Below are 11,440 nucleotides of genomic sequence, written 5' to 3' on the forward strand. Positions count from 1 at the left end.
TTGCCTCTCGTGACCGTGAGAGACTCTGGGGGGCCTCTCCAGCTCCGACAGCTTCCTGGGCTTCTTGTGTCTGTGGTCAGTGCTGGAGGCTCGGCTCCCAGAGGCCTTCCAGTTTTCTTGGTACTCCATCTCCATCTCCTCCTCCTTCTGGAGAACATCCCTGGGGCGCTTTCGGGAGTTACACTTCTCAAAGTCCTGTTCTTCAGGTTCAGGGTTCCTAAAAGAAAACACCAAAATATAAATAACCACAAACCACAGAGAAGGTGGGTAAATCACCTGTAGAATCCTGGCTCACGGGACAAAAATCCAAAGATCTAAACTCACAAGAGATGACATGAATGCACAGTTAGACACAATACTCCAGTAGTAATTAGAAGGAATGTCTGCTTTGAGCACCAGGCTCTCTTAAAGAACTAACTGCAGGAGATCAAACTGACAACAGCAACTCAAAGATTAGCTGGGAAGCTTGAGAGTGTGAGTTTATGTTAATAGGGCAGGGACAGTTCCAAAGAAGAGAGTGTGGATGCATGACTTGAAGAATGGAATCAATCTCACAGAGAGTTCTACTGTAAAAATGGTGGTGGTGGTTGTTAGGTGCCATCAACTCGAGTCTGACTCACAGCGACCCTGTGAACAAAAGCTCTGAACCCTGTTCTACCCAGCGCCATCCTCACACTCCTGACACACAAGAGCCCACTGCAGCAGTCACCCTATCAATCCACCTGGTTGAAGGGCTTCCTCTCCCTCACTGACCCTCCACCCTTCCCAGCAAGCATCATGTCCTTCTCCAAGGAACAGACCCTCCCAACAATATGCCCAGAGTAAGTGAGGTGAAGCCTCATCACTTTTGCCTCCAAAGAGCACTGGAAATATAGACACGTAGCTTTTTTTAATTGTTAAACTCAAATATTCAATAAATGGGAAATTATTAACCATAAAATACAAAAAAGTTCAAGTATCTACTGAAGATATTTAATAAGGACATGTTTAACTTATTTTATACAAACAGAAGTATTACATTTGTCACATATAAAACAAAAGCTCAAAAACTCAAACTGTTTGCTGATGATCTGCTGCAATCAACTTCCAGCTGACGGACAACAAATCACACAAGGAGACTGCCCACCTTCCTCTTGTAGAGCAGCTGGTGGATCAGAACTACCTGCAGCTGGACTGGCAGTGCAACTCCTTATCCACTAGGCCACCCTCTGGCGCACTCATATAGAAAAGTGACTTTTAATGAACAGAGAAAACCCAAGGACCAGTGCATTACATGAGTGACAACCCTCACCCCCCTGAAACCAGAAGAACTACCACTACCCGCCAGGCTCATCAGAGCCCCTGCCCTATGGTCCTGAAGAGAATGAAGAGAAAACAAAAGGTAGGGGAAAGTCCAACACAAGCCGAGGTGGAACCTCTGCTGCTGAGCTTTATACACTCTGCAGACGTGGAAGGGACCCGCCTCCAAAGGATCAACTTTCAGACAAAATGCCAGCCAGGCCTATAATGAGAAAAATGCCAGCCAGAAGGCAGCCACTCTTCAGACCAACCAACCATAACACACAAAAGGGCGGGACCTGCCCAAAAACAAAGTTCAGAAAGCAGGAGAGAGGGCCAAAGGGAAATGCGAGACCCAGGAGGGAAATGGGAAGAGGGTTAGTTCATCGCTGGGAATGCCACCAAAGCAAAATGTATACAAAGCGCTGAATGGAAAATGAGTGTGCTCTCTAAACTTTCACAGAGAATCATTCTTGGATGATTACCAGGGATAGGAAAGAGAGACGGGAATGAAAATGAGTAAATAGGTAACAGACACTCATTAAGAGGAGTGAAGGGGAAAAGCAGTAACCACACACCAAGTGGATCATCAGACACTGTTGGTATAGCAAGTAATATTACAAACCGAAATATGTGTAAGTGATTGAGAGAAAATGAAATATGCTCTTTTAACTTTCACTCAAATCATAATTTTTAAAAAAAAAAAAGGTTTTGGGGAAAAACTTACTAAGATGGTAATAATTCTTATTTTTGGTTTTGCAATTCTACCAAAATTACAGGAAGTTTTTATTCTTGATTTCTGATTTTCTAATTGCATAAATTATTTTTTATAACTGAGGCAAGACACCTATTTTAAATAGGAAGATAGAAAAGAAATAGAAAAGAGCGTCTCTGAACCAACACACATTCAAATACCCGATTTACCAATGAAGCAGAGTAAACTGCAGAGTGTTCTTACCGTTCAACAGGAACCAGCTTCTTCCACTGGGCCACTAAACCTCTGGCAAAGTTTCCTACATGTTCATGTTTTCGAAAGCTATTTACCGTCTTCCCAACTCCAGTCTCCTACAAAGTTGAAAAAAAGAGTTGTTAAGGAATTGTAAAATGAGGCATACATTTTTCTAAAGAAATAAGTTCTCCAGCTTTGACAAACTGTTCGGCAAACACTATTACTGTTGTGTGCTACTGTGTCATTTCCAAGTCACAGTGACCGTGGGGGACAGACTAGAATGTCCCCACAGGATGTCCACAGCTACAGTCTTTACAGAGCAGCCAGCTTCAGCTTTCTCCCAGGGAGCAGCTGGTGGTTTGAACCAATAACCTTTCAGTTAACAGTGGAGCACTTAACTACTGTGCGTGCCACCTAGGGCTTCTTTAAACCCTTTCCTTCCTAAATCATACTTAAGGAGCTCTGGTAGTGCATGTTGCTCTGCTAACTGAAAAGCTGGCAGTTCAAATCTACCAGCTGTTCTGAAAGAAGAAGAAAAATGAGAATCTCCTTGTGTTAAGATTTAATGCCCCCTAAGAAAGAAAGGTTAACATGTGTATAGAGTTGTTCTTGGATGGCTACCAGGAATGGGAAGGGAGTCAGAATTAGGAACTAGTTATCAGGCACATAGCGTGAAGGGAAAGGTCATGCCTAGTAAGAGGATGATCAGCATGGTATTATTAAAAGAAAAAAAAAAGGGAAAGACAGGAATAAAAAGATTAATGAAAATTTGAATTACTGGGAAGTAGAAAAACTGTCATTATGCTGTGGATAATGAAGTTAAGGTTACTGAACAAAACATGTCCAGATGATAGAATAAAGAATTAATATGCTTTGTAAGTCTGTTAACTTGTAGCTGGGTCAGGTTAAAGCCAAGACTTTGGAAGTACAAAATACTTTGTATCTTTGCCACAAATCTCCAGTGACACACAGTAGCAAAGTGTGTAACAGTCAGAGATGGAAAAACATTTACACTTTAACAATAATAACAAGAGAGGATGGCAGCTGCCAGGCACTGAGTTAACAAGAGCTTTGCATATAGTATCTGAATGAGTCCTTACAGAAACTTTGAGGCAGTATTCCGTTCCATTTGGTTCAGCCAAAAGTCATTTGAACCCAGGATTTGTTGGTGCCAAAGTTCATCATGCTTTTATTTATATACTCTAAATTAAGATAATGTTCACATAACAACCTCATCATTTTATCTTCAAATATTCAATTTAGTGGTTTCTAGTACACTCACAATATTGTACAACCATCATTACTATCTAATTCTAGAATATTTCTATTATAAAAAAAATAAACTCCCTTCCTCCCACCCCTACATTAATCTACTTTATGCCTATGGATTTGCCTCCTCTGGACATGTAATAAAAATAGAACATGTAGCCTTCTGTGTCTGATGTCTTTCACTCTCAAAAACCCATGCTCTCAATCTATCATTCCCAGTGGGAAGGGGACAAGAAATTGTTTTATAACATTAAAAGTTATACAGCTCTTGAGTGAGAGGCCCAAAAGCCTCCCCTTTTTCCCTTCCTCATGGGACAGCAGGCTCAGTGCCCTCTCTCCCATGGAGTGTATGTCATGGATAGGTCTGAGAGTTCCCACTTCCTCACAGAGTGGGCACGCCCTCTCTCCCATCAACTGTGGGGTCAGGCCCAAGAATCTCCTCTTCCTCATGGGGCAGGCTCGGTGCCCTCTCTCCAATGGGCAGGGGGAGACAAATCTGAAGTCTCCCCTTCCTCACGGGACGGGCTTGCTGCTTTCACTCGGGCAGAACTTTATAACAGGCCCTTCTACCTTTTCGTGGCAGCCAGACCCTCTCAAGTTGGCCAGCCTCTTGTGTGTGACGTGGGGCTACCTACATGGAAATCCCTCTCATCTCCTAGGACCAGACAAGCCCCTACAGAGCAGTCACCTCTACTCAAGGAACATGGTCCTCAAACATGTCAAAGCCACCAATGTCTTAGGGGGGAAAGGTTAGGGTTCAAAATGAAAAAAATAAAGAATACAGTGTCTTCCAATCAAGTTCTTTTGAAATAACTACCATCCACATATCCAGTGCACATTCCCCCACACATAGAAAGTATACTTAAAATGCTTTATTAAAAAAAAAAATTATACAGCTCTTACCGCAAGAATGTCAACTGTAATAGGCAAAGTGGAGAGTTTCTTCAAATATTTCAATAACTGCAAAGAAAAGAAAATATTAAACATTAATTTCTATAATCATATTCATTGAAGCTGATGTGAATCATTGTCTAATCAGGGTTTTAAGTGTTTTATAATATGGTCCCTGTTTTACAGTTGTGAAAACAGGCTCAAAAATGTTACAAATTCTTGTGCTACAATCCCCAAGGTGCACGGTTTGAATTCACCAGATGCTCCACTGAAGAAGGAGGAGGGGCAATCTCCTCCTGTGCCAGTCAGATCCAATTCGCAGCACACAGCAGGAAATTAAAAAAAAAAAAAAAGTTACAAATTCTTTGCCCTGAAATGCAAGCGAGCCAGAACTCACTCTGTGACTTTAGATCCTATGTTTTCATCAACTACATTACACCAATAAGAAGATTTAGAATTAAAAGTTAATTAACTCTAATAAACATTATTGAATAGCTTTGCCTCATTTCTATGAGAATGTATGTGAAAGATACCAATTTTAAGAAAACGAACTGGCTCTGGTGCAGAGAAAAGTCAAAATGTCTCTACAGGGAAAGGATACCATGTTTCCAAGAAGACTCACCATGTCCAATTGTATGGGGTTTTTCCAGTTGCCAGGGCCAGAGACTTGTTGATAAACATAACTGATAATTGATAAATAAAGGCAGAACTTAAAGAGTGATCTGAGGCTGGCCCTATTTCCTTTGTCTGGTTTCTACAAACTAGGTCATAACCGGTAGAGCAGAGCTGTTGAGACAGCCTCCTGGAAGCAGAGGTTTCACATTTTGGCTCTGCCACCTCCTTGCTGGGGGATCTTGTGTAAGGCAGTAACTTTTCAGAGCCTCAGCTGGCAACCCTGTCAAACGGGCCTGGATCCTGTCTGGACGTCATGAACTGTGTGGAGTCACTGAGACAATGCATGCCCAGTCCTGGACCACGATGACTGGAATGCTTTAAATGTTCATTATTAATCATTTTATTCAACTAGCAGCTCTTTAAATGTTCTACTCTGGATCTTCAATATTCAAATGACTATTTCCCAGCCAATTCTACAGGTGTGCCTGATCCAAGTCATGGTACTTTCAATAGTTCTTATACATGTGACAGTTGGGCAGTTGCAAACAATGAATTAAGATGAATATGGCTGTTCCATCCAGAGCTTTCCATTATGTGATTCCAGCCTCTCTAGGTTTAAGACCTCATTCAAGGATGAGTTACTTATTTGTGGAAGGAAACAGGATTTGGGTGAGATACAAGCCCCACTCTACTATAAATATTATTACCCAAGTCGTCACCCTTAGTTCTCCTACGGATGCGGTTTATAACTCTTTGATCCTCAACACTTAACTTAGAAGCTCAACACTTGTTCTAGGCAGGAGAGAGTGGGGTGGGGTGGTTTGGGCACTTCATCTAACCTGATCCAGCTAACAATCAGCTCCCAGCCCCTCGTTCACCAGGCTCTGTGACCATATACCTCAATCTGCATCATCTACAACTGAGTGAGCCATTTCTCTTGACAGCCCAAGTTTCTGTGAAACCTTCTAGTGAATTATGAAACTCCAACACATGAGAAGGGGAGTCCTGAAAGAGGCCTAAACAATCCATACTCTTGAACTGTAGCCGTGAAGATTATTAGATAGCCCATGCATTGCCAAAAGAACAAAGAAATCTGTCTTGAAGGAAGGGCAACAAGGATGCTGCTTAAAGGCAATGATGGTGAAACTTCATCTCACATATTCTGGAAATGCTGTCAAGAGGGGCCAGTCCTTGGGGGGAAAAGCATCAGGTAAGGTGGAGTGTCCACGGGATGAAACGATAAAACAAGGAGCTCGTTCAGGTGGAGACTGTGACGATGGTGCAGGACAGGTCATGACTGCGATCTACTGTTCACAGCAGTGGACTTGACATCGAACAACGGTGTCTACCCAATGTCATGACTATGGGTTTCTCTAGGAAATGTTTAATGTACATTTATAAGAATACTACAAAGTCCAATCAGGTCAAAATAGAGAACTCTGACTACTTTAAATTTAAATATTAGATAACAAGATCTATTCTCTTTCCATATGGAGTCCAGGCTATAATTAGTAAGCCACACTGCAATTATGAAGAGTGTGCTTTTCTGGCCATTCTACTCTAATAATTAAACATGGTTGATGACAAATGCTAATCCTGTTTGACTGGGAGCAAGCAAGACAAGTGCTGGGTTTGATTTAAAATTATCTACTTTAAACGTGATCACTATCACCAGCTAACTCTTGGTCTTATTTCATGTTACTCAACTTATGGGTACAAAAATAAATGAAAATTCCTTTTCTTAAAGGAAAATTTAAAGTCAAGAAAGAAAAAAAGAAACCAACCAACCAACCAGGTTGTTTTCTCCAAATTCCATTCCCAGGAACGAGAAATTTAGGACCATTTATATTCACCAACTGTGTGCCATCTACTTTGACAGGGGCATCTATGCACTGCCTTGTTTCATCTTTATCACAAGCCTAAGAAGTAGCTAAGAGAATACGCCGTGCCCTTTTCCTTATGACTCAGGGTGAAGTCTCTCTCAGGGAGGAGTGATAGGGAATGGCAAAGGATACACTGACAAAGAAGATTAATCAGAACTGGCTTTGACAAGCACTGTGGCATTTGGACAAGAACAAACTGGGAAGAGGGTAGAGAGAATAGTGCAACAATGAATGAGTAGAAGCCCAAAATCTCTGTAAATGTTTATGAAAATTAATAAAATATAATTATAGAGAAAAAAAATAAAAACAATGGGAAAAAAAAAACAAAACAAAAAAAAAAGAAGTAGATGTTTCCATTTTACAGATGATCAAACCGAGCCTATATGTTTATTCTGCCTAATAAACAATTAACCAAAGTGTATCTATCATGGCATGTGTTATAGGTCCAGAAGAAATACCCGACTTAAAAGTATCCCTGGAAAATAGAAAAAGAAAATGGATCACTAGCCTATGCGTTCCTTAGCATTCTCGAAACAAAGCATAACAGCTTCTCCTCAGCAAGTACACTGTTAAGCAGGTTAGAGTCCACAAAGTAAACATCACCATGTGAACAAAGAATCCCAGAGCCTACCAAAATATGAGGCCAGAAGTCACTGAGTTTATCTCAAAGGCCAGCATTGACTGTGGGGCTGCACGCTGCCTTTCTGTTTCACTTCAGGTTAGTGGGGAATGATATAAAAAGCACACAAAAAAAAACCCACAAAAGAAAAAAACACCAACCCAACCCTCAAGATTTTCAAACTGATTTTGCCAAAGAAAAGTTCTGCTTAGTTCCTCATGTTGTATCTTTAGTCAATCTTTTTTTTTTCCTTTCCCTATCTTTTTTAACATTGTGCTCTGCGTGAAGGTTTACAGAACAAATGTTCTTCCATTTTCCATGAATTGCAAGAAAAAACAAAGCAATGACAAGGTCTAAGTACTTTAAGCATTTCCAGGTAAATTTGCTATTATCAAACCCAAGAACCAACTAAAGAGCTTTGAAAAAAAGATAGGAGTTGAGAAATGCAAACACTGACTAATAGCATAAGCTGAGGGATCACAGGTGTCCCCTGTGGGCACCTTCAACCTGAAAAGCAAGGGCTGTTCGTTATGCTGATCCCTAGCTCTCCATCTGCTACCCAACTGCGTGCTTTATCGTTTTAGCATTCAAATGTTACCACAAGACAGGTCAACTTAAAAAACACTGATTCCTTATAGTGCGAGCTATGAAAAGAATCTCTAATACAATATTAGGAATAGAAGAAAACTTCAAATGTCTTTGGTGAATCTAATTTGTCTCTCCTCATTAAAAAAAAAATCACAGATGAACTTTGGTATGGTTTGAAATTGTCTCCTCAAAACGTGTCAACTCAGGCTAAGAGTCTCAGTATGATCTAATGTGATCATCCTAGATGTTATAAATCCTAACCTTTATACTACTGAGGGAAGATTAGAGGCAGGTATGTTAATGAGGCATGATACAGGATTAGGGTGTATCTTTAGTTGATCTTTCTTTTTAAAAGAAATTGTGTTTTAGGTGAAAGTTTACAGAGCAAATGACATTCCTATTAAATAACTGAAAGGTATTTTGTGACACTGGCTGCAGTTCCCTCAATGCCAACAGCGCGCGTGCCACTTTCTCCTTGGGTTTCTCATGCCCACTCACACCCTTTACTGCTTTCTAAGCTTTACTTTTGGGCCTCTGGTTTCATTTCTTGGGAGGGGAAGATAAAACTGTGCACAGAGATCAGGAAAAGCCGGCCACCACCACCAAGAAAGAACAGGTGGACGCTAAGCCCATTCTCTGGACCCAGAGGAAGACTGACGCTAATACATGTGGAGAACTCCAAGGGCCTGGGGCGCAGGGATGCTGCGAGCCAAGGTCTTCCTCCTGGGTGACAGAGAAAGCAAGTCTTGCTCTTGAACTAGCAGTCTAAATTCAAACTTCAGCCTCCTAAACTAAGACTCTTTTAACTGTTATAGCAGCATTAGATAAGACAGACTTAAAGGTGGAAAAGTGAGGTATAATTAATACTTTGCCACACATTTTTAAAATTGACAACCGTGCTTAAAAATACATTTGCCATCATTTGCGGCAACATGTTAAACACTAGCGTTTACTACCAGAAAATCCATGAAAGCCACTGTAGAATCAATTCTGGTTAATAGTTGTTGTGTTCAGTAGAGTTGGAACTGAGCCATAGTTGACCCTCCAGCAGGTTTTCAGAGACAGTTAATCTTTTCAGAGGCAGTTAATCACATGGGAGGAGACTGCCCATCCTTCTCTCCTGGAGCAGCTGGTGGCCTCTAATCACGGTGCCTTCAGGATTGCAATACAGCTTCTTGCCACGAAGCCATAGTAGTCAGAAATAAAAATTTGGTTGCAAATCCAATACTGCACTATAATCATCTTGCAGTTTCAAGAACCACCTGCAGGAGCTTGTAGCACTGATGGAGGGTTGAGGGGAAAGGCAGCCCAAGTGCCAGCTTGCAGTTTTCCTCCTGCATCAGCCCATATTTGAATGCCAACTACTTTGTCCTCTGTAAAAATTATATCCCAACCTTCTTTCACCTTCCTACTTTAGGAGGTCTCACCAAATCACCAGCTTGAACTGGAGGAGGACAACAAGACATCCTGCTCATTGTATTTGCCAACTATTAGATAGAGAAGCTTCAAGACACAGGTACTAGAGGAAACACAGATGCCACAGAACATTTTATCCCCAATCAGATGGAATTAAAGACCAAATTAGGGTGGTGGTTACATAATATCGCCTTAAAACAACCAGTAACAGAGAAATAAGGACCATATATTAGGTATCCACACAACCAACTGTAGAAGGAAACTTAGGTCACTAGGTACAAAAGCTGCAGCAGAAAACTGTAACACCCCAATTCAAAGTATTTACATTTCCACAGATTTAAAGTTAAAATGGCTTCCCGAGGATGTAAGAGGAGGGTTAACAACTGACCCATGATGAGCTGTTGATGATGATGAGCCTTTGGAAATGAGGAAAAGTGCCGAGAAAGGGGCTCTTTTTTCTTTTTTTAATTTTTGTGTGAGTGTACCATCAAATCAGATCTGACTGGTGTAGGAGGAGATTGTCCCTCCTTTTCCTGGCAGAGCATCTGATGGATTCGAACCATGTGCCTCGGGGATTGTCGTTGCAGCTCCTTGCCACTAGGCCACCAGAGCTCCCCGAGAAAGGGGCTCTTTAAAGAGTGGTAATTACTATCCACCAAGCAGCTACGCTCAGCCTGTCACTGTTGTGCTTTTCAGTTTAGACCTAGAAGCCCAGAGATGAATCAGGAGCGGCAAAGAGAACTTCCCCCAACGTCAACGCTGGCAAATGGATGAGAAGCCAAATCTCGATACCACTTTATCTCAGCTGCCTCTCCTCAGGACTTCCTCACAACCAGGAGGACCCGTGGGCACCACCTCTGGGTACCCCTACACTCCAGACAGACAGCCCTCAATGGAAACCTTCGAACCTCCACCGGACAATCTACCAGAGACAACGGAGAAGCCAGCTAACAGCAGAGACGGGAACGCTACGAGGTAAAGATTAAAAGGTTTGCCCGTCACTCTGGACTCTGTCAAGGCCACAAGGAAATCGAGCTGCAACTTCGAACCCTTTCTCTCTCCTTCTTCCAAATTTCAACCTGACTTCCCTAGAGTGAAGTACTGCTTTGAAAGGGCTTTACTAAAAGCAAAAAAGTCAATGGTCTAATACCACGCTGGAGAGCAACTGGAAACGTTTCCTAGAGAGGCAGGGCCACACGTCCCCGAGGGCGCCCCACCTGAGACACGAAGAAGCCGGCAGCCTTTGACCAAAGAGGAAGGAGCCCAGCGCGCAGCGCAGGGGCCAGAGCCGGCAGCCATCGGGGCGAGCGCCCGCCCCGGGCCCCGGCGGGCACCCCTGCAGGGCGCAGCCGGCTCGGGCGCCCCGGGCAGCGGCTCCAGGGAGCCCTGGCGCTCGGTGACCGGCCTGGTCCGGGAGCCTCGGGCACAGCCGCGAGCAGCCCTGGGCGCACGGCGCCGGTCGGAGCGCGCCCCTGGCCGGGAGCCGACAGGGAGCCAGAGGGGCCCGGGTCGTCGAGCTCGACATCACCAGGTGGCCCCGCGCGGGTCTCGGTCAGCGGGCCGCCAACTTCCCGAGCCGGGTCCCCGGCACGGCGGGCCTGCCAGTGTCCCAGCCCCCGGCCCCAGGCGAGCTGGACGGACCCGCAGGGTCTCCAGGGGGCCCGCGACCGTTAACGGGACCCGCGCCGGCCAACGCCCGCCCCGGCACACTCCGACCCCTGACTCACTTTCTTGGGGTCCTGGTTCGCGGCCAGGAGCGCCTGCAGCTTCTCCACGACTGGAAGCGCCGACTCCGCCGCCATCGCTGTCACTGGCGCGGCCTCCTCGCCGGAACTGTGCTCGCGTCGCGTCCCCGGATCGCGGCTCCGCTCTCCGTGCATCCCCAGCGGAGACGGAAGCGCGGCTGGGCCCTTCCGGGGCTCGGCTCGGGGG

The 11,440-nt window shown here is 43.9% G+C and overlaps 1 protein-coding gene across 1 annotated transcript in view; it reads right to left on the reverse strand.

Annotated features, from left to right (window-relative positions):
* The window catches only part of TCEB3 (transcription elongation factor B (SIII), polypeptide 3 (110kDa, elongin A)), a 17,298-nt gene extending 5,910 nt beyond the window's left edge, over window positions 1-11,388 (reverse strand). Inside the window, exons 1-4 of the mRNA XM_006883661.1 lie at window positions 11,236-11,388; window positions 4,400-4,456; window positions 2,237-2,343; window positions 5-217 (exon numbers count right to left, since the gene is read on the reverse strand). Of these exons, the coding sequence (XP_006883723.1) occupies window positions 5-217; window positions 2,237-2,343; window positions 4,400-4,456; window positions 11,236-11,388 (530 nt within the window). The remainder of the gene's footprint in view (window positions 1-4; window positions 218-2,236; window positions 2,344-4,399; window positions 4,457-11,235) is intronic.
* Window positions 11,389-11,440: the final 52 nt, after the last annotated feature.

Source organism: Elephantulus edwardii, unplaced genomic scaffold (genome assembly GCF_000299155.1).
Source record: "Elephantulus edwardii isolate Elephantulus edwardi_28Jun2011 unplaced genomic scaffold, EleEdw1.0 scaffold00028, whole genome shotgun sequence".
Classification (NCBI taxonomy): Eukaryota; Metazoa; Chordata; class Mammalia; order Macroscelidea; family Macroscelididae; genus Elephantulus; species Elephantulus edwardii.